Raw genomic sequence first — 23,425 nt, forward strand, 5'->3', positions numbered from 1 at the left:
CCCATATTAGGAAATTGACTTCAGAAGGGATAATTGGATTCCAAACCTGTTTATTTGAGAAATTCATAGAGAGGGCTTATGATCATGTGATTTCGAATTTCTTGGAGCATCCTCTTAGTTGGACTGTGTTTGAAGAAAAAGGTGGAGAAAATGGCTAACAGGTTACCTCCTGGTGGTGAGTTGAAGCTTACTTGAGCTCTTTCATCAGAGGGAGAATGGAGGACGAGGGAAGGTTCAGAGTAGTAGGAAGGTGGAGGTCTGAGGTGTTGATCAAAGCCAATGTTAGACAGTAGTAGGAAGGAAGGTGTATGCCCTTAGCTTCAATCTGATTTGATGTACTTTTGTTATTTAGTGGAAATAAATAAAGTGCATGTTTGATTCATGTTGTTTAGTTTAATTCTGTGTAAAACCCTAAAACTGGACATTTATAGAGACTCATGTTAGTTTTAAATGTTCACAGCCGTTGGATAAGTCTGGGGAGATTTATCCTGCCAAGGCTGATACTGGTGTGCCACCAAGTGTTGGGATGACCTGTCTCAGCCATCAGGGTAAGACCCGAGGCACATGCAGTATGGGATTACTTGAATCCTTGAACCGGACCAGATTTCCAGTATTGCCCTGGACCTTGGAGATAGATGGGCAAAACTGGAAAGTTACACCTAACCCCTAGACTCGATTATGACATTTCACTAGGTGTTGGATCAGGCTGCCTTTGATATGCCATTCAGTGAGATCCTTAGAGGGGATCAAAACCTGGGTATGTTGGGGCAGTTTGAGAATTCATCTGAGTGGGTGATCATAGTGACAGAATCAGCCACTTTGTCGGACAAAGGGTAATGATCGGGAATGCACTCTCTCTGATGGAAACCAAACTGCCGACAGTTGATTTCAATCGTTGGAATTTTGTTTTGCAAAATTAATATATTTATATATATATATATATGTACGGTTTCGAATTGTTTGCAAATGGTTTTAATTACCGGGATCCATGTGAGAGGAGAGTGCGGCACTGTTCCTTGCAGCCGAGGGAGAGGTCCTCTCTTGTCGGGCAGTGCTTTATCATTAAGGGCTGAGAGGTTAAGTGTAAGACCATTGAGGATAATACCTGATGGGCTAATTTTGCACCTGCCCAGTCCCTGGGTTTTTATAAGATGGCTTGGCCCAGGGACCACTTAATGTAAGTGTTGGGCCCATAGGGTCCATATGATGGACTCAAGGGGTTCATTGAGTTTTTCAGTGAATTCGGCTGGGCCTTGTTTTAGAGGCTGGGCCGAACCCATGTGGCTGGTGTGTAGATCAATGCTTGGGTCCCACGCCATACAAAGAAGCCCAACTGGGCAGCAGATTGGAAAGTATTTAGACACTGAACACTTAATGGGCCAAAAGCCCATTTCGAGGTGGGCTGATATGATCACCCATCCATGGGGCGAATTTGAGATTAAAGTTAGTAAAAGGATTGGGCCTTTAGCCTTATCCACTCTTAGAGACCAAATTCAAATTAGATTTGAATCTGGTAACCTCCTGATAAGATCAGGAGTAAGCTAACTCTATTTGTAGAAAGGATTAAGATTATCCCCTATCCAAATACTGATTTGGATTGGGATAACTCCTAAAAAGGTGGTTTCTTAATCAAGAAGAAAGGAGGAGATTTCGAACCACCTTAAAGAGGTATAGGATATCTCCTGCGAATTGAGAGAGGTTTTCATTTTTTCATACTCTCCAGAAAAACAGAAATAGCAGTTCAGCCTTTTTCGTTTTGGAGATCTCCTCCTGCCGCCGCCATCTGCCATTGCAAGATTAGATCTTTGCAGAAAAGAAAGTCAAGAAATCTATTCTTGACATCAGTCTTGCAAGAAAGACTGAAAAAGATTCAGCGTTTAGTACTTCCAGAGGATTCTTGTGAAGGATCCAGTGTGTAGGACGCACCCTGCTGGTTCTGTTCCATTCACAGCTGTGTCATCTTCAGCAGGAACGGATCTTGGAGCATTCTTTGGGCGTGAACACCAACTTTGGGAGATACTGCTTCTCCGGATCAGGTATATTCCTCCCATTTATCTTTTGGTACAGATCTGGTTTGATTATGGTTCAAATAGGATCCTTGAATATTGTATTCTAAATTTAGGGAATATGATTCCCAGTTGGGAGAAGGTAGGAAATTTTTGAAATTCGCCCACCCATTCCGCAACCTTTATGGCGTCCATTAGATGGATCCAACCATTCTTTCAGCCAAGACTTTCAAGTTCAAAGAGGAAAGGATCAAAGGTGAGGACGTTTTGAAAATCAGAGAGAATAACAGGGCGACTGTGTTGGTGTCAAAGGAGGTCATCGTCTGGTTGAAAGGTTTCATAGATGGGGCTATCAACTCTGGTAAGGTGATCGGATGGACAAATTCAATGGCTGTCCCAGGTAAGAAATATGTAACAGAATTGAAAAGAAACAGAAAGGGATGGTTTATCTCTGTTTGGAACAAGTGGAAAGCAATTGTTGTGTGTGCCAGAAGGGAGGCTACAGAAAGGGTGGATGGACTTTGTGAAGGTGCTACAGTCTTTTCTTGTAGCCTTGGAAGTGAAGAGAGAAGAGGGGGTGAAGAGAAATGGTCAAAAATCCAAAGACCAGGGTAAAAAAGCTCAGGAGGGGGCAGTTTCGATTAGTTCTTCTGAGAGAGTAGAAGTGCAAGGCATTCCGACTGAAGTGGTGGTTACATGCAATTATCGGTAGGAGCAGGGAAGGATGAGTGGAAGAAAAGAAGGGTATTAGTGGCCGATAGAGGAGTGACAGACTGGAGAAGGGTTCTGTGTACAGTGGCAGGGGAGTTAGGATCTGGGAGTGAAGCTGTGTTGTTCCCTTTTGCAGAGATGAAAGCCATGCTTGATGGCGACCAGCAGCTAAGTTTTAAAGCAGTAGTGGTGGATGGAGCTCTGATACAGGTTCAGAAATGGAGTCCATTATGCAATGAAGTCGAAGTCCAAGATGGTTGTGTCCGGCTGAAGCTTGTAGGCCTTCCATTTCACCTCTGGCGGAACTCTGTTCTTGAACACATCGTGCATTGTCTCGGAGGCATCTTGATGAAAGCTGATAAACGTTTTCTGGGTGTCGTGGAGTTACAGGTTGCTGGTGTTAGGCACGAGAACCTGCCGAGGGTCATTGAAATATGCTCGGATGAAGCCTGGTACAAGGTGTGGGTGGCCTCTGAAGTTGAATGGTCGTGGTGGGGAGGTGTTCCTAAGGTAGAAGATAATGAGCTGGCGGGGTGGTGGACACGTGGAGGGCTTAGGTTGGGAGTTGAAAAGGTGGAGCAGATGAAAGGCTTTTTTGGGGTTACTGAGCCGATTGGGGAAAACCAAATGACAGGAAATCTTTTTAAGGAGAATAATTCAAATAGGTTTGAATTAAACAACTTAATGGTGGGATTCTCTTCCTTTGCTGACGTGGTGAAAAGGCAAGATGGGTTGGGGAGCCGAAAGGTCTAGTCTGAGCCATTGAAGGTGGCGGGTGGGTCGGGGCGGGGTGAAGGTTGAGCCGGGACAGTTTTGGAAGGGCCCACGTGACAACTTAAAAGGTCACGCAGGCGGGTCGGGTGGGCATAACTCCGAAAGGGGGATCCATATGAAGGACCCACGTGATAACTTCAACTGTCACGTGGGTCGGGGCAAAGGGGTTTCCCTTGGGGCACTGATAGACAATGGGAATGGTCTACCATCATCCCAAGTCGTGAGAAAGGGGGGGTTTGTGCGCAGCGGCGGAAGTTGGAGAAGAAACCGGTGTTGCGGTGGGTTTCCCGGCGAAGTTTGGAGGAGCATAGCCAACTGCGACGCTCCTCAAAAAGGCCGAATCCAAGATTCGCTAGGGAACGAACTGAAGAGACGGAAGAGAAGGATGAAGGTTGGGTGCAGTGCAGTGAAGGAGATGAAGCGGAGGTCCATTCTGCTGATGGTACTAGCGTGGGTAGTGTAAATGACAACGGGAGTTGTGCTAGTGGTGACTTGGATGGGTGGAATATTGCAACCTTATTTCAGGGGGTAGATTGCAATCGGGGCAACTCAATTCCAAGATTACAGAGTGTGCAAGGATTATCAGAAAGGGTAAACCAGGAGAACAAGCAGTTGAGCAAGAACACACCATCTAGGGGTGAAACAGGGGTAGAGGGGAATGATCACCAGGTTGACCAAAGGACAGAAGTACTTCCTAACCAACTAAGGGAGGCAGATGTTTACCAACCTCTGGAACAAGAGAGGGAGGCCGGGAACAGTCCTTTTCTAGTTTGTCCATCAATCCCAGGTAACCAAGTGAAGAGAGAAGAGGGGGTGAAGAGAAATGGTCAAAAATCCAAAGACCAGGGTAAAAAAGCTCAGGAGGGGGCAGTTTCGATTAGTTCCTCTGGGAGCGTAGAAGTGCAAGGCATTCCGACTGAAGTGGTGGTTACTTGCACTTATCGGTAGGAGCAGGGAAGGATGAGTGGAAGAAAAGAAGGGTGTTAGTGGCCGATAGAGGAGTGACAGACTGGAGAAGGGTTCTGTGTACAGTGGCAGGGGAGTTAGGATCTGGGAGTGAAGCTGTGTTGTTCCCTTTTGCAGAGGTGAAAGCCATGCTTGATGATGGCGACCAGGAGCTAAGTTTTAAAGCAGTAGTGGTGGATGGAGCTCTGATACAGGTTCAGAAATGGAGTCCATTATGCAATGAAGTCGAAGTCCAAGATGGTTGTGTCCGGCTGAAGCTTGTAGGCCTTCCATTTCACCTCTGGCGGAACTCTGTTCTTGAACACATCGTGCATTGTCTCGGAGGCATCTTGATGAAAGCTGATAAACGTTTTCTGGGTGTCGTGGAGTTACAGGTTGCTGGTGTTAGGCACGAGAACCTGCCGAGGGTCATTGAAATATGCTCGGATGAAGCCTGGTACAAGGTGTGGGTGGCCTCTGAAGTTGAATGGTCGTGGTGGGGAGGTGTTCCTAAGGTAGAAGATAATGAGCTGGCGGGGTGGTGGACACGTGGAGGGCTTAGGTTGGGAGTTGAAAAGGTGGAGCAGATGAAAGGTTTTTTTGGGGTTACTGAGCCGATTGGGGAAAACCAAATGACAGGAAATCTTTTTAAGGAAAATAATTCAAACAGGTTTGAATTAAACAACTTAATGGTGGGATTCTCTTCCTTTGCTGACGTGGTGAAAAGGCAAGATGGGTTAGGGAGCCGAAAGGTCTAGTCTGAGCCATTGAAGGTGGCGGGTGGGTCGGGGCGGGGTGAAGGTTGAGCCGGGACAGTTTTGGAAGGGCCCACGTGACAACTTAAAAGGTCACGCAGGCGGGTCGGGTGGGAATAACTCCGAAAGGGGGATCCATATGAAGGACCCACGTGATAACTTCAACTGTCACGTGGGTCGGGGCAAAGGGGTTTCTATTAGGGCACTGATAGACATTGGTAATGGTCTACCATCATCCCAAGTCGTGAGAAAGGGGGGGTTTGTGCGCAGCGGCGGAAGTTGGAGAAGAAACCGGTGTTGCAGTGGATTTCCCGGCGAAGTTTGGAGGAGCATAGCCAACTGCGACGCTCCTCAAAAAGGCCGAATCCAAGATTCGCTAGGGAACGAACTGAAGAGACGAAAGAGAAGGATGAAGGCTGGGCGCAGTGCAGTGAAGGAGATGAAGAACGGAGGTCCATTCTGCTGATGGTACTAGCGTGGGTAGTGTAAACGACAACGGGAGTTGTGCTAGTGGTGACTTGGATGGGTGGAATATTGCAACCTTATTTCAGGGGGTAGATTGCAATCGGGGCAACTCATTTCCAAGATTACAGAGTGTGCAAGGATTATCAGAAAGGGTAAACCAGGAGAACAAGCAGTTGAGCAAGAACACACCATCTAGGGGTGAAACAGGGGTAGAGGGGAATGATCACCAGGTTGACCAAAGGACAGAAGTACTTCCTAACCAACTAAGGGAGGCAGATGTTTACCAACCTCTGGAACAAGAGAGGGAGGCCGGGAACAGTCCTTTTCTAGTTTGTCCATCAATCCCAGGTAACCAAGTGAAGAGAGAAGAGGGGGTGAAGAGAAATGGTCAAAAATCCAAAGACCAGGGTAAAAAAGCTCAGGAGGGGGCAGTTTCGATTAGTTCCTCTGGGAGCGTAGAAGTGCAAGGCATTCCGACTGAAGTGGTGGTTACTTGCACTTATCGGTAGGAGCAGGGAAGGATGAGTGGAAGAAAAGAAGGGTGTTAGTGGCCGATAGAGGAGTGACAGACTGGAGAAGGGTTCTGTGTACAGTGGCAGGGGAGTTAGGATCTGGGAGTGAAGCTGTGTTGTTCCCTTTTGCAGAGGTGAAAGCCATGCTTGATGATGGCGACCAGGAGCTAAGTTTTAAAGCAGTAGTGGTGGATGGAGCTCTGATACAGGTTCAGAAATGGAGTCCATTATGCAATGAAGTCGAAGTCCAAGATGGTTGTGTCCGGTTGAAGCTTGTAGGCCTTCCATTTCACCTCTGGCGGAACTCTGTTCTTGAACACATCGTGCATTGTCTCGGAGGCATCTTGATGAAAGCTGATAAACGTTTTCTGGGTGTCGTGGAGTTACAGGTTGCTGGTGTTAGGCACGAGAACCTGCCGAGGGTCATTGAAATATGCTCGGATGAAGCCTGGTACAAGGTGTGGGTGGCCTCTGAAGTTGAATGGTCGTGGTGGGGAGGTGTTCCTAAGGTAGAAGATAATGAGCTGGCGGGGTGGTGGACACGTGGAGGGCTTAGGTTGGGAGTTGAAAAGGTGGAGCAGATGAAAGGTTTTTTTGGGGTTACTGAGCCGATTGGGGAAAACCAAATGACAGGAAATCTTTTTAAGGAAAATAATTCAAACAGGTTTGAATTAAACAACTTAATGGTGGGATTCTCTTCCTTTGCTGACGTGGTGAAAAGGCAAGATGGGTTAGGGAGCCGAAAGGTCTAGTCTGAGCCATTGAAGGTGGCGGGTGGGTCGGGGCGGGGTGAAGGTTGAGCCGGGACAGTTTTGGAAGGGCCCACGTGACAACTTAAAAGGTCACGCAGGCGGGTCGGGTGGGAATAACTCCGAAAGGGGGATCCATATGAAGGACCCACGTGATAACTTCAACTGTCACGTGGGTCGGGGCAAAGGGGTTTCTATTAGGGCACTGATAGACAATGGTAATGGTCTACCATCATCCCAAGTCGTGAGAAAGGGGGGGTTTGTGCGCAGCGGCGGAAGTTGGAGAAGAAACCGGTGTTGCAGTGGATTTCCCGGCGAAGTTTGGAGGAGCATAGCCAACTGCGACGCTCCTCAAAAAGGCCGAATCCAAGATTCGCTAGGGAACAAACTGAAGAGACGAAAGAGAAGGATGAAGGCTGGGCGCAGTGCAGTGAAGGAGATGAAGAAGCGGAGGTCCATTCTGCTGATGGTACTAGCATGGGTAGTGTAAACGACAACGGGAGTTGTGCTAGTGGTGACTTGGATGGGTGGAATATTGCAACCTTATTTCAGGGGGTAGATTGCAATCGGGGCAACTCATTTCCAAGATTACAGAGTGTGCAAGGATTATCAGAAAGGGTAAACCAGGAGAACAAGCAGCTGAGCAAGAACACACCATCTAGGGGTGAAACAGGGGTAGAGGGGAATGATCACCAGGTTGACCAAAGGACAGAAGTACTTCCTAACCAACTAAGGGAGGCAGATGTTTACCAACCTCTGGAACAAGAGAGGGAGGCCGAGAACAGTCCTTTTCTAGTTTGTCCATCAATCCCAGGTAACCAAGTGATTTCGGTTTGTGCTACTAATGTGTACCCTGTGTCTTTGGTTCCATATTCCGTTTCTGTTCCATGTCCTGTAGCCCATGATTATGCAGTCGTACTAGAAGGCGGGCTCTCCGAGGAGGGGGAGAGTGGGATGAAGTAAAGTGGAAAGGTGAGGGAAGGAAGTTATAGGAGTGAAAAAGTGTGGGAAATCATTGAAAAAGTGTTTAAGGAAGTGGAAGGAAAGTTGATTTGGAGGAGGGAAGGGGAGGAAGGAAGAGCGAAGGGGTTAGTGGAGAGGAGGGAAAGGATTGTGGGTAGAGATGGAAGGAAAGGAACAGGGAAGGAAGGAGGTAATAGGAGAGGGAGGTTGGATGGAGAGGAAAGAGTAGAGGTGAGACCAGGGGAGAGGAAGAACGGGCAGATGGGCAAAGTTGGAGGGGTTTCTGTAGGAAGGGTAGGGGCGGAGGACTCGGTCAGAGAAGACTTGTTAGTAGAATTTGTAGAGAAGTTGGGCTGTAGGTTGGAAGATTTGAATGTGTTGAAAGAAAGATTACAGAAGAGGAAGAAGGAGATTAGAACAAAGAAGAGGAGATTGAGTGAAGTAGAGAGATCGAAGAGAGATGTAGGAGACAAGATTCTCGGGGTAAAAGGAGATAGGAGGAAAGGGGGAAAGTAGTGGAAGGTGGCAAGGGGTTTAAATAAGAAGTGGAATGAAGATTTTTAGCTGGAATGTGAGGGGAATTGGGAGTGCAAGGAAGAGAGCAACAATAAAAGAGGTAATAAAACGGTTTGACCCAGACGTTGTGCTATTGCAAGAGTCTAAGAGAATGGAGCTTAATAACAATTGAGCATGGAGTGTTTGGAAAGCCAGGGGGATTCGTTGGGTGGCTGCCCTCTCTTGGGGTGCATCCGGGGGGACTGTAACAATGTGGAAGAGGGATGTGGTTGAAGGCCTGGAGGAGTTGATCGGAAAGTACTCGATTTCCGTGAAGTTTAAGCAACATGAGGGTGATTTTACGTGGGTTCTCACAAATGTTTACGGACCGAATGACTACAAAAAGAGAAAGGAGTTGTGGGAGGAATTGGCAGATGTTAGAGGGTTGTGGGATGGGCCCTGGTGCATGGGTGGGGACTTCAATGTGATTAGATTCTCGGAGGAATCCAATAAGGTTAACCAGAGGGTGACAAAAAGCATGAGGAAGTTTATCAACTTTGTGGATGACTTTGAGCTTAAAGAGATCCCCCTAGCCCATAAGACATTTACTTGGTCAAATCTCCAACCTAGACCCATTTGCTCTAAACTAGATAGATTCATGTTCTCTCTGGATTGGGAAGATCATTGGAGAACCTTGGCTAGAGCTCTTCCACGGGTGACCTCCGATCATTGGCCCATAGTGTTATGTAAGGAGGAAAGAAGGTGTGGAGGTCTTACCCCCTTTAGATTTGAAAATATGTGGTTACTCCACCCAGGGTTTACTAACAAAGTGAGGGAATGGTGGTATGAGTGTAACCCATTGGTGGAATGGGAGGGGATGAAATTCCATAAAAACTTCAATTTTTTAAAGCAAAAATAAAGGAGTAGAATCTGATGGAGTTTGGGAAGATGGAAAAAAGAAAGGGAGATTTGTTGGATAAGATTGAAAGCCTTGACTCTAAAGAAGAAAGGGGAGAACTTGGAGAGGAAGACAATGAGCTCAAGAGAGATTTAAGAAGACAGTTAAAGGACTGCCTGCACAAGGAGGAAGTTAGCTGGAGGCAAAAATCTCGGTGTAAATGGGTGCAAGAGAGGGACAGAAACACTAGGTTTTTCCACTCTCTAGCAGATGGCAAGAGAAGGAAGAACCTGATCTCCAAACTGGTAGTAGATGGAATTGAGCTAGTACATCAAGAGGAGATTGTTGGGGCTTGTGTGGAGCACTTCAAATCTATTCTAAGAAGGCCTGTGTGTAGAAGGGTGTGGGTAGAAGGATTGGATTGTCCAGATGTAGGGGTGGAGAACAGGAGAAGGTTGGAGAGAAGCTTTAGTTTAGAAGAGATCAAGGAGGCTGTATTCTCTATGGATAGAACAAAAGCCCCAGAGCCGAATGGGTTCACAATGGCTTTTTATCAGGACTATTGGGAAATTTTGAAAGATGATCCTTTGCGGGTGTTTGAGGAGTTTTTCAGGAGAGGAGTTGTCAATCCGGGTGTGAACTCTACATTTATAGCCTTAATTCCAAAAAAGAAAGATGCTTCCCACCCGAAGGATTTTAGGCCAATTATCTTGGTTAATAGCTTGTATAAGATCATTGCAAAAGTGTTGTCTTTGAGGCTAAAGAAGGTTTTGCCAGATATCATTGCACACTACCAAGGAGCTTTTGTGAATGGAAGACAAATTACTGATCAGCTTTTAATTGCTAATGAGAGTGTGGAGAACTTTAAGAAGGATAAGAAGAAGGGAGTGGTCTGTAAGTTGGACTTGGAAAAGGCTTATGACTTGGTGGACTGGGAATTTTTTAGGAAAATTTTGACTAAATTTGGGTTCGGGGATGGGTGGTGTAAGTGGATTATGGGTTGTATCCGGAATTGTCATTACTCAGTGCTAGTGAACGGGACAGTGGTAGATTTCCTTCCAGCCAGTAGGGGTATAAGACAAGGAGACCCCCTTTCTCCTTTCTTGTTAATTCTAATTGCGGAGGTTTTGGGGAAACTGATTCACAGAGCAGATTCTAGGGGGCTTATTAGAGGCTGGAGAGTTGGGAGGGTGGAAACCTCCCTTACTCACTTGCAGTTTGCTAACGACACGATTCTGTTTTGTGAAGGCGGTAATGTGAGCTTTACAGGAATTTGAAGTCGGTGATACAATTGTTTGAGCAAATATCCAACTTGAAGGTTAACCTTGGAAAAAATTGTGTTGTGGGGGTGAATTTGGAGGAGGGAGAGATCAGGTAGAGTGCTGAATTGTTGGGGTGTGAAGTCTCAGGGTGGCCTTTGAACTACTTAGGGTTGCCTTTAGGTGATAATCCTATGAGAGAGAGCTTTTGGAACCCGGTGGTGGAAAGGTTTAAAAAAAGACTGGTTTCTTGGAAAAAGAACTACCTCTCTCTTGGTGGGAGAATTACTCTTATTAAGGCCACGCTTGCTAATTTACCTATCTTTTTCCTGTCGGTGTTTAAAATCCCAGTGAAGATTGCTAATAGATTGGAGAAGTTAATGAGAGATTTCCTTTGGGAACCGGGAGAGGAAAAGAGGGATCATAGAGTTAGCTGGGAGATAGTTTGTAGGAGTAAGACATGTGGTGGTTTGGGGCTTGGGAATATTAAGGAATATGACTCTGTTGGGAAAGTGCTTGTGGAGATTCCCCTTGGAGAAGGAGAAGCTATGGGCTAGAATAGTGGCAAGTATTCATGGGCTGGAGCATAATGGATGGGACACTGGAATCAGAGCTAGGACCACAAGCAATTCTCCTTGGAAAGCCATTCATGACATGCTACCAGTTTTCTCCCCTAATATCAGGTATGATTTGAATTCCAATAACTCTATAAAATTCTGGGAACAAACCTGGGTGGGGAGTGCCCCTCTAAAGGATCAGTTTCCTTCTTTGTTTGCTTTTTCTGATCTGAAAAATGAGCCAATCTCGTCTTTTACCACCCCGTCCTCTTCCACTTCTGGGATTGGGTGGAACTTGGGTCTAAGAAAGGATTTGAGGGACTCAGACTTTGACAATATTTTGAGCCTTATTGCAATTCTTGATAACGTTGTCTTAGACCCCACTAGGGCGGATTCTAGAATTTGGACACCTTCTCCCAACGGCATTTTTTCTTGTGCTTCTTTCTTCAAAGTCTTAAGTCAGTCCACCAGTCCTACCTTCCCTCCTTTTCCTGTTGACGAGGTTTGGTGCAGAGCAATACCTCCTAGGGTTGGTAGTTTTTGTTGGGAAGCCTATCTGGAAAGAATCAACACTGGTGATCTACTCCAAAAGAAGAGACCCAATACTTATTTGTTACCTCAGTGGTGTGTTCTTTGTAAAGCGGATGGGGAGACTAGTTTTCACCTATTGGTGTCTTGCCATTTTGCGAGGTCAATTTAGGAATGGGCTTTGTCCCTATTCGGATGTAGTTGGAATACCCCATCAGACTTGCAAGGCATTTTTTCCCCTTCTCTTTTCAGGTGGCGGATAAAAAGGGAAAGGACAATGTGGAGAGGACTAAGGGCTGCAGTATGTTGGACACTTTGGGAAGAAAGAAACTACAGGATATTCTCAGAAGCTCAGAGAGGAGCAGTAGATTTGAGGGCTATCATTCATATTAGGGCAGTACAGTGGCTGAAATATTTGGAGCTTTTCACAGATTACACTGTGGATGATATGTTGAGGAAGTGGGGTGAAATTGCAAACTACACACAAAGTCAGTAATGAGTGTGGCTTGGACCCCTCCACCTAGTGGATTCGTGAAACTAAACTTTGATGGGTGTAGCAGGGGAAATCCGGGACAATCGGGGATTGGGGGTGTTTTTAGGGATGAAAATGGGGTCATTTCTGCTATGTTCTCAGGCCCAATTGGAGTGGGTGACTCCCTTAGAGTTGAGATCTTTGCAGTTATGGAAGGAGTACAGAAAGCTAAGGAGTTGAACATCAGGAAACTCTTAATTGAAGGGGATACAGAGGTGGTGATAGGGTGGCTGATTAAAGATCACAATGGCTTATGGAAGTACAATAATGAGAGGAGGAAATTCAAGTGGCTGGTGCGGGAGATGGAAGTTAAGATTCTTTGGGTTAAAAGATCGGCTAATTTCCTAGCTGACGGTTTAGCTAAACAAGAGGCAGAAAGGGATTCACTTTTTTGGGCTAAGTTGTAACTATAATGTGTTTTCCTTCTTTTTTTCTTTTTCTTGAGGTTATTTGTTGCTCTTGGAAGATAAGCGTGTTTGTCTTCCTATTGTAAATCTTCTTTTGATGAGTTAATGAAAGTGTTGTTGATGAAAAAAAAAAAAAAAAACACCAATCTCTGCTCCATTTCCAAACCCATGTCCCTTTTGGCCCACCCCTATACTTCTATACCCCCCAATGTGCAACAAATCACTTCTTCTCATTGGTGTTGTAGATGGTCTTCTCTACATGTGATCAAACCATCTTTGGGGCCATTTTATAACAGTTGAAGTGGTTGAACTGAATGACTTATTGCTTTGTCTTTTAGTGCATAAGTTATTTGTCTTATCACTTATTATCTTCTCCTTCCCATCATGCATTTCTTGCTTCCATTTCTTCAATTTCCATTCCCAAGACTGCCCAAGAAGCTCTTTTTGTACCTGGGCGAAAGGATGCCATGCAAGTAGAGATGTATGCTCTTTTACAGAATCAAACCTAGGAGCTATTGATATACCAGAAGGCAAGTAACAAGTGGGATGTAGATGGGCTTTTATAGTAAAGCATCCATGATACCTAGATACTTCTACATGCCTAGCATACGTACCAAATACCGCATGGATACTTCTACATGTACTTTATATGGCATTAACATATGCAAAGTGGTATTAGGCTGACAAAGGACTGATACAAGAAGTGCATAGAAATTCTCTGTTTTTTTTTTATAATTGAAAGAAAATTATTAATCAGAAATGGAAAGAATACAATGTCCCCAAGGAGAGGCACGAGCTGCAACCTCTCCAGGCTAGTTAAGTACAGATTTCCAAAATAATAACAACTTACAAAGTAGCACAAAGAAGATCTTCCCTGAAACCCCCTGTTTGGCTAAAGAATCAGCCATAGTATTAGCAGACCTACTAACCCACCCATTTTACCTCAACTCTCATACTGCTAGTTAACCACTTTACTTTTTTATGAGATCTTTGTAGCCCCAAATGGTAGTATCCCGGTTTTGAAGCCACCTTGTTACCACCTATGAGTCCCCTTCAACTAGGAGATGCTCCACCCCAATCAGGTTAGCGATCTGAATTCCTTGTACTACAGCTAGTATTTCTGCCCTTGTAGAGTCCCCCACTCCCACCGGTCCTGAGAATAAGGAAATTATGTTGCTATCCTTATTCCTCGGGACACCCCCTATACCTGAAAGCCCGGGGTTACCTTGGCTGCTTCCATCAAAATTCAACTTGATGACACCTTCTAGAGGCGGAACCCATTATGACAAACTTCTATTCTTCTTTATCGAAGTATTAGCTATTACTAACCAATTCCTCCACAAGTCATCAAAGGAAGAATCATCAAATATATCCAAGGTTTTCGGCCAATGAATTGCTCTTGTTAGGATGCAGTCCTTCACTTCAACTAATCTTCTTTCCTTCTCTAAGAAGACTCTTGCATTCCTTTCCTCCCAGAGAGTCCATAAGGTGGCTGCCCTGACACATTTCCACATGAACTTGCCTCTTCTAGTGTGCCATACAAAAAAAGAAGGGTTAAATAACGAACTCAAATCAGATGGCAGAAACCACCTACCTCCAAATAAACATAGGCTCCAACTCCATAAGGTTGTAGCAAAGGAACAGGAGATCAGCAAATGGAAACAGCCCTCATTCTGGGCCTTACACAAGGAACACCAATTCGGGGAGAGACAAAGAGAGGGTATCTTTTTCTGCAAGTTTTCCGAGGTATTGATTTTCCCATAGTAGACTTCCCAATAGAATACAGCAATTTTTGGGGGAATAGGTCGCACCCAGACTTCTTTGAAGGGGAACCCTTGGGAAATGGGGTTAGAACTGAGGGATTTTAGAAAAGAAGAACAAGTAAATGCACCTTTCGGAATAGGAGTTCAAACTCTTTGATCAGAATATGTGAGGTCCAAACAAACAGACTCTAGTAAATGAATTAGCTCAATAACACAACTCGATTCACCGCCCCTTAACCCTCTACAGAAACCGAAATCCCAGTTTAATAACAAGGGAATTAACGGGTTTGGGAGAAAATTTGCAATTGGCTCATTTTTATGAAGGGAGAGGGAATAGAGCGAGGGGAATCGATCTTTGAGGGGTTGAGTACCCACCAAAACATCCTCCCAAAACCGAATAGCATAACCAAAACGAGCATCATACCTAATAAAACTGAGGAAGCGAGGGAGAATACCATGTATAGCCTTCCAAGGTGTTTGTAAGGGTAGAAATTCTATGTTCTATCCTTTTTCGTTTGTATCAGGCTTATACAAGCCTATATTGGGCTGTTTCGGGCCTGTATCAACCGATTCTCTAAGATCAGTTGATACACTTAAATATAACCCTTGTATTTAAGTCTTTTCAAATTTGAATTTGAACCATCGCTAATCTTTCTCATCAATCTCTCTCTCTCTCTCTCAGTTATCTTTGTCATTAATTACTCCCTCTCTCATTAATCTTTCTATTAATTACTTCCACATTTAAGGCAAGTTTTCAAATTTGAATTTGGCATGACATAATTTTGGTAAAAAGCTAGAAGTAGGTAATAGAATGGTTTGAACCCCGGTCATTAGTTTGTAATGACCGTAAGTCAACTACTATGTCCTACTCTATTTGCTTGTTATAATTTTATGCAGTTCATTTCTTAAGGAAACTTCCTCTCCTTAGTGGATGTTGATAATAAATTCTAAAATTGATTATTAAAACTTATATATTAATAAATATTAATACAGTTATATTGGTATTCTGAAAATTAAGGTATGGAGTATGGACATACACATTTTAGTTCTACTATTTTTCCAATGTGTCCCAATATCTCACACTTTATATAAACCATTAAAATATGTTTTTTTTATGTTTAAATAACTTATTTATAGTCATATTTAGCTTTTATTTATTGTCGTTAATATATTTTTAGGATTTATTTGAGTTTTCCTAGCATATCCATGTGTATCTTGATTTGTAGTCTACATCCATAAGTATCCAAAGCATATCCCGATATGTCTCTTAAAATTGCCTTTCTGATACTTTGAACCTTGACTATACCATAAAAATATATGCACATATGACATATTAGAATTTTAATTAAATTTGGCAAGACATTAGTCTTCAGAAATGACATTTTCTAGGGTGCCTTGTCCAGACTATAATGGTCAGCTAGAAGAATCCTGCTGTCATTTTTTTACCAACCTCATTCCTCTAGACTCCTCCCATTCCCAGAAGGGCCTGGGTTATCTTGACTGCTTCCATCAAAATTCAGCTTCAAGAAACCTTCAGGAGGGGGTGCCCTGCTTGTGCTTACTCTTACCATGAAAGAAAAACAATTTGCCACTGCTAGAATCCTGTTCTGCCATCCCATTCCATTCAATGCCATAACCATTGTAAATTATGGGACCTTCAATAAAGACAGCTAATGTGCCAAAATATGCTGTAAGGATGAAGCATCACTGGACTCTAGATGAACTAGGAGTCAATGAAAAACAAACCTATCACACTTCCAGAAGCATTTTGTATTTCCCAACCCAAAATACAATTCTCAACTTGCCACTGCTACAATTCTGTTCTGTCATTCCACTCCATTCAATGTCATATCCATTGTAAATTATGGGGCCTTCACTAAAGACAGCTAATGTGCCAAAATATGCTGCAAGGATGAAGCGTTACTGGACTCTAGATGAACTAGGAGTCAATAAAAACAAACCTATCACACTTCCATAAGCATTTTGTATTTCCCAACCCAAAATACAATCCCCTTGAAGTCACAACCCTCAAGATCCCATGAACTTAGTAAGCCTAGAAAAAAGGTATCACTATTCCTCAAGAAATCCTTAAAAACAGCCATTGAGTGAAAACAGCCCATAACTATAAAAGCTATTTCTTGTATTCATTGCTTGACATGTTAATGAGAAAACATGGAATTCATATATTAAAAATAGCCAACTCCACAGTGAACTTAAACAACCATTGCATTTATTCACATGAAGTGACAAAAAGCTAGGCAATGAATGAGATGAAACTTACCAACCTCTCCCTTTGTAATGCAGTCACAATTCGAACAGGAAGAGATACAAAGGTAACTGTCCAAATCATAAACCTCCAGAATAGGTCCACATGGAAGTTGACAGCAGTCTTCACCAGCTGTATCCAAGTCAGATTAACAAGACAAACAGTTCTCACACCAGACAAGCATACAAGCTTCAACAATGAAAACAACTTCATAACCATGACAATAATATTTTTTATTAATTCAATAAAGAGCCCCATCGAATCCACTGTTATCTGTCAATACTGGTGCTTTTGTTCTCCACTCAACTCCAAGTTCCCATGAACTACATAACTAACATTTGCACAACCATCAAGTCCAGAACATTAAAGTTCCATATTTTCTGCAAACATAAAAGTTGACAGTAAGAACTGGAAGAAAATATATTAGACAGCTAAGCAGATCTACTAATATAATAACAAATCCTGCAAATGTTTCATTTTCCAAGGGAAGACGGTTAATGCATTAAACTTGGGTTCTATCACAATTATAGATAAGTCAATTCATTTCATGTAAATGTACACACTCCCATGCTTCTGCACATCATTAGGATAGCCACAAGCATGTTTTAAAAAATTCACATATTTCATAATATTTCCACAAATATTTCCATTTCCACTAGTACTAACTTGTTTTAATATGATTCTTTGCTATTAAATCCTTTTCTTAGCTTATCATCATAGAGAACTCTTTTCTTATTTTCCGAAGTAGATACTTTTAATAATACATAACATAATTTAATATAAATTTGGCCAATATTTTAATGTTTTAAATTATTATAATAAAGATATATTTGCTGAACACAAAATGGTGCCAGATGGAGAGGTATAATAGAAACTGGTAACAACCAGCAAGGATGAGAACACAAAAGAGGGAATAATGGAGTAGAATAGCAATATCAAGGACAACTCTGCTGCCCTTGTTAAAGAGACCTATCAGGAAGACAAGATTTAAGCTTCACCTATCATGCAAATATCTGGAAATATTAGAAAAGACCTTTGAGAAGCAGATTGCATGGGAAGATGGCACAGTTGAAGACACCAACATTTCTACTGAAAAAGAAGCATTCAAAAACAGATATAAAGAAGACAAAAGAGAGGCAAAAAAGCATAGTGCACACATTAAAGAATTAAAGAGAACAAGTTATAGTTTATGCAATAAAACACTGAAACAACAAGGTGCAAGGAGGATACAGAAGATTAAAAAAAATTAAAAAAAAAAGGAGATAGAAGAAGCAATGGCACAAGAAGAAATCATTCCAATAACAAGAAGTTGAACCAGAAGACAATAAGCTTGGAGTTACTTGCAATGTTGCTTCTGGAGAAAATATTCCAAAAACAAATGAGATGAATTCAAGTAGCTAAGGAATTCCCAAGACAAATATGTCGAAGTTAAAGATAGCTCCAACTTAAATGAGATAGTGACAGTCAAGGAGTAGAGCAACTGGAAGAAGGTGAGGATGAACAAAATATAATTATATAACAAAGTGTAAAAAGCCAGTAGGAGCAACTAATATAGCATCAAGATTGGATGATAAGAGCAATGAAAAAATGAGTCAAATAGATATTACTTCAGGAGCTCAGACCAATTGAAAGAAACAGGAACAAAAGATGAGGCTCCAGAAGTAAATAAAGACCAACATAGGATCCTGGAAACACTTGACAATGCTAATACGAGAGAACCCAAGATGTCTGAAGGCATCATTCAAATACAATTAGGCTAAGTTTGGAAGTGCTTATTTGAAAAATAAATGCTTATTCTAATAAACACTCATGAGCATTTCGTGAAAAGGCACTTATTTCAAACAGGGATAGTATAGGTTAAAAATGGCATGGTGGGCCAAGACAGGCTAGAAAGGAAATAAGCACTTAAAAAATAAGCCCAAATTGAGCTTAATTTTTAAGCACTTATTTTCAGGAATAAGCAATTATTTGGGCTTATTTCCCAAACGCAAATAAGCGATTATCGGTGTGGTTCCAGCACAAAATAAGTGCTTATTTGAGTAGTGCTTTTTAAGCACTCCCAAACTTAGCCTTAGAAGATATGGAAAAGCATATCTCAAAGGAAGAGCAGAATCCAGGAGAAGGTGATTCAGATAAGAAGATTCAACGGGCCTCTAAAACAGTGCCTGAAGATCAAAGTCATGCCACAATCTTAGAAATAAAAGAGACCAAGGATCATGATACTGCATCTATTGAAGATCAAATAGTTACCAAAGCTCTAAAGGAAATGAAAAAGAAAGCATGAATCATGAAGAGAAAGGACACACATTAAAGACAGAAGAACACACAGATGAAACAAGGAATGCAACTGAGGCCATCAAGAACATTCTTTCAAATGAAGAAAAAGAGGCGACTCAAGGATAAGACAGAGCTTATGAAAGTTGGAATATTGAGAAACATTTCATGGACAAAGACACGTGTAAGGCTGCTAAATCTGCTATTCACATGGAGTCCAGCTCTTTTAACCCAGTGAGAATAATGAGCCCAAAAACAGAGAAAAGAAGAATAAAAAAGAAAAAAAAAAGAAGGTGAAAAAAAGAGAGAAATGTAAATATATTGTGAATTTGTTTGTTTTTTGTAATAGGATCCTAAATAGTTGTTTTTGGTAGCTTTGTAGTCAATTTGAGTCCAGAGGTGTTTTTGTCATTTTATAATTTAGATTCTGGTCAAGGGCAGGTGCACTTCTGTTGGTTGGTCCCTTGGGTGTTTTTGTAACTAATGTTGTCTTTTGGGGGATTGTCTGAAGTTGCTTTTTGTTCTTACGAAGCTGTTTGTGAAGGGGGATATTTTAGGGGTTTATGTTTAAATATTTTAGTTGGTTTTGTCAGCAAACCACTGGGTCTTATAAAACAGACTACTTGTCCACACAACCCAACTTGACACCATTATTACTATAACAGAACAGTTCCAAGAAGAGTTCTACATCAGGTTCAATTCTAAAATCTATGAAAATCTAGTTTGCATAGTGGTTTTCAACTCTATTACTTTGCCTATTGTTGTTCACTTGAAGTATTTAATATATCTTGCTTTTCTGCCCACATCAAAGCTTCTATTTTTTCTTTTTAGAATTCTGTATAGTTAAGAAAAAAAGAAGAAGAAAAACTCTCTATGACTATTTTAAAAACCTGTCCTCACTTATGCATAATTTTCTTTAGTATTAAATATGACCTTATATTCTAGAATTCTAGTCTCTTACACCCATGCAAAAGAATAAACAATTAAAATAACATGTAAATCCTAGTTTTCAGATCTAACAACCGTGTACAAAAAGTAGGAAAAAACAATTACTCATGTCCTGATTTTTCAAGGACATTTAGCCCATCCAATATTGTTGATTCTCTTTCAAAATTTTTGCCTTTTAAGTAACTAGTACAAGAAATATCATCTTACTTATCAGAATAATAACTGATTCTACTTGTCAAATAACCCATTCTCCTCATAAGTGTGTCATAATTTTTCCTCGAAGTATATAGCACATAAAAAATGCTATTGCTTCTAATATTTTCACATTGCTTACATCTTCAGACATTGAAACAACACCTTTTTGTTTCACTTTTTATAGTGGATAACTAAATTTCGTCTATAATTTTTTTGGGAGAAAACTTTGTCTGTAGATTTCTAAAACAATAAGAAAAGATTAAATGAAGAACACTCAACTAACTAAAATAAATTTCAAATGAAATAATACTCGGCACCTCAAAAATGGTAGACATAAACAACAATTATTCATTCTTTTGTTTACCTTCCTTCATTCTATTCCTTTAGCAGTTATAGTTATATGGTAACTTAAAAATGCCTTTCATTTTTCTATCATATCCTGAAATACAATGAACATTTCCAAGCAATTAATTGTGTTAAAACTTAGAACGTTTTTAGTATTTGCATATAAATATTCTACAAAATATTTCCCATTTCCAACAAACCATGCCAAGATTCTGAACTTGTTCTCAATGTGACCCCTTGAAATGGGGAATTACAACATCCCCTAATAACTAAACAGTAAATGTTAGAAAAAACAAAGGTCAATATTTCCACATTAGCGCATGTATAAAAGATACAAATATGTCAAAATTCCTATTGCAAGATAATATTAAATTCATCAAAACATAGGAGATATTGCGAAGTCTTTGAAATTTTATTTGGTAGTAAAGAAAAAAAATATATTAAGAAAAACAGATTACAAGAAAGGTGAGAAGATATCACACACAAATGAAGAAAAGTCAGTCCCCGAAACCAACCACCCTCCTAAAATCCTTTGGACATAAACTCTTTCTCCAACCAAGTCTTCAACAATCAGAAATCCTACTTCCAAGATCCCAAACCCACACAAGAAACCCAATTCACACCCCAGACCCAAATATGCCCCATCCAACAAGCACCTTAAATGAAACATTTCTGTCAAATTTACTAACAACCAATCCATTCTTCTCTTCCAACTCCAAAAAATATGTTCTTGCAAATTTTTCCCCTCCTAGGAAAAAGAGCCCCAACATTTTGCTTACTTGAACTTCCATTTCTACAATCTTTTCCAAATCAAGATTTTCACCTCTTCATTTTCCTCTTGCCCCTTAGAATCATTTTCCTCATCATCATGCCCTTCCCCCCCCCCCCCAACATCTCTTCCTCCCTCATTTTGAGCCATCCTTTTTGTTGAAATAATTTAGTTATTTATGTTAGGGCCTGTTTGGCTAGTTAAAGCATTTTTTTATTTTCTGTTATTTCTGCTATTGTACTCACTTACAGCAGGGGAACAAGGGTTTTTTCCCTTCTTATTTCTGCCGCCCTATATAATATAATAGAAGCTGGCGCCGCCAACACTATTCTATTGCTCCAAACCTTTTCTTCTTCCTTTCTTTCTTCTTCCTTTCTTTCTTCTTCCTTTCTTCTTCTTTTCTCTCTTCTTCCCTTCTCTTCTCTACTTCCTCATATTTCAATCGGATTTATTGTCAAGATGGTATCAGAGCAAGGTCGTTCAATCTAGGCGACCAAGATTTTTTCTCTTCAAGTTGTTGAATCTGGGCAGAACAGAGGACTGAATCTGGGCTGATCAAATCAGATCTGCAACTGGTACAACCCTAAGGTTTTCTTTCTTCTTTTATTTCTTTCCTTGGTCATGTACCAAGTGGAGAACAAATGAATCCAAACCACTGAATGTCGACAGACTTTTGTGAAGGTTATATTTTTTTTATTTGTTGGATCGTGTGATCCTATACCTATGAAAAGGTGACTGTAGGTCATAGATGACATGTTTTCTCTGCCCGTTAGTCTGATTTCATGTGTGCTAGGATCTCTCTTATTGATTAATGTTGTGGTGGAACTTACACGTTATTGATTAATGTTGTGGTGAAAATCAGTCTCGTCATAGTTCTTCTTTGGAAATTGGTGTTGTTTTTTATGCTCAGATTAAGTCTATAACTGAATGGTTGTGTGTGGAGCTTTTGTCGATATAAGGAGGGATCCTAAGTTGAGAGTTTAGATCAAAAAACCTTGTGTTTACCATGTCGTCTGAGAATTCTGCTACTTCAGAGATTTCAGGGAGCCACAATGGAGTGAGTGGGGAATGGATATGAATTTCCCCATGGCTGTTATTCCCTTTGATGGTCTGAACTACCTTGAGTAGTCTAGGGGAATAAAACTCTACATCATTGCTAGGGGGAAAATAGGATACATCAATGGGAGAGTGAAAGAACCGAAGAACGGAAGTGTTGAATATGATAGGTGGAACCAAGAGAATAGTATGGTGACGTCATGGCTCTTGGTTTCCATGCTGCCACAGGTAAGGATGTGGGCTGAAACTACTTGTGAGATATGGGAACAAACAAAGTCCACCTATTCAGAGCAGAGACACTATGCCAAGATATATCAACTGCAAGTTGAATCCTCTACTTGCAAGCAGGGGAGAGGAGTCTCTCAATGTACTATTCTGATTTGACATCGATATGGAAAGAACTTGATCACTATCAGAATGTGAATTGGAAGTGTGATGAAGATGCAAAGGCGTATAAGTCACTTGTATCTCAGCAACAGGTCTTTGCCTTCCTCCTAGGGCTGAATCCTTAATATGAGTCCATCAGGGTGCAGATCTTGGGTAGTAAAGACTTGCCATCAGTTTACGAGGTGTATGCCTTAGTGCAGTCAGAAGAGAGTGGAATAAGTGTGATGAATTATGTAGAGGGGGAGTCAGTTGCCCTAGCTGTCCAGGGAAATTCATATACAAATGTCGGAGGTGCTTTTAAGAAAGGTGACTCTCAGAAGAGAACATATGATAAGAGTAAACTTTGGTGCACTCAGTGCTAGGAGACAAGACACACGAGAAATACATGTTTACCTAAATGGGGACAAGATTTGGGTAAGAAGTCAGCACCTGATCAGGGCAAGAAACCAAGTCAGCAGAATTAGAAAAAAGTATAACTCAGCAATATGGCGTTGCCAGAGACTAGTCCATTGGTAACTCAGGAGAGGCATCCCAGTTCTGACCCTAAGGAAGAAATTATCAACTCCTTTCGTGACCATTTGGAATTGTATGGTAGGACTCTCTGCCAGATGGATTCTGGTCCTACTCCCTCTACCTCTTTCACATCTACATCAGGTAATGTTGCCACTGCCTTCCATGCGTCATCTCATACCACTGATTCTCCTTGGGTTATTGACTTTGGAGCCTCAAACCATATGACCAGTAAGTCAAATTTATTTCAAACATATAACATTCTCTCTGGGAGAGATAAGGTGAGACTACCTAATGGTTCTTTCTCTACCAGAGTTGGCCAAGGTACCATACCTCTCCCACTCGGCCTTACCCTC

At 41.6% G+C, this 23,425-nt stretch overlaps 1 protein-coding gene across 6 annotated transcripts in view; it reads right to left on the minus strand.

The window, feature by feature from the left end:
- The window catches only part of LOC148873593 (coiled-coil protein), a 73,059-nt gene that overhangs the window by 42,545 nt on the left and 7,089 nt on the right, over positions 1–23,425 (minus strand). For 4 of the 6 annotated variants that reach the window (XR_016104814.1, XM_088963685.1, XM_088963686.1 and 1 more), the window contains exon 2: positions 16,601–16,965. Coding sequence is in view for 5 of the 6 variants with exons in the window: in XM_088963685.1 (XP_088819811.1) it covers positions 16,601–16,843 (243 nt within the window). In the remaining variant the exon portion in view is untranslated. Of the gene's footprint in view, positions 1–16,600; positions 16,966–20,366; positions 20,442–23,425 lie in introns of all 6 variants that reach the window. The other 2 variants (XM_088963687.1, XM_088963684.1) reach the window with 1 other exon arrangement.

This window comes from Nelumbo lutea, chromosome 1 (assembly GCF_056320005.1).
Source record: "Nelumbo lutea isolate HS-2025 chromosome 1, American lotus-T2T, whole genome shotgun sequence".
Taxonomy (NCBI): domain Eukaryota; kingdom Viridiplantae; phylum Streptophyta; class Magnoliopsida; order Proteales; family Nelumbonaceae; genus Nelumbo; species Nelumbo lutea.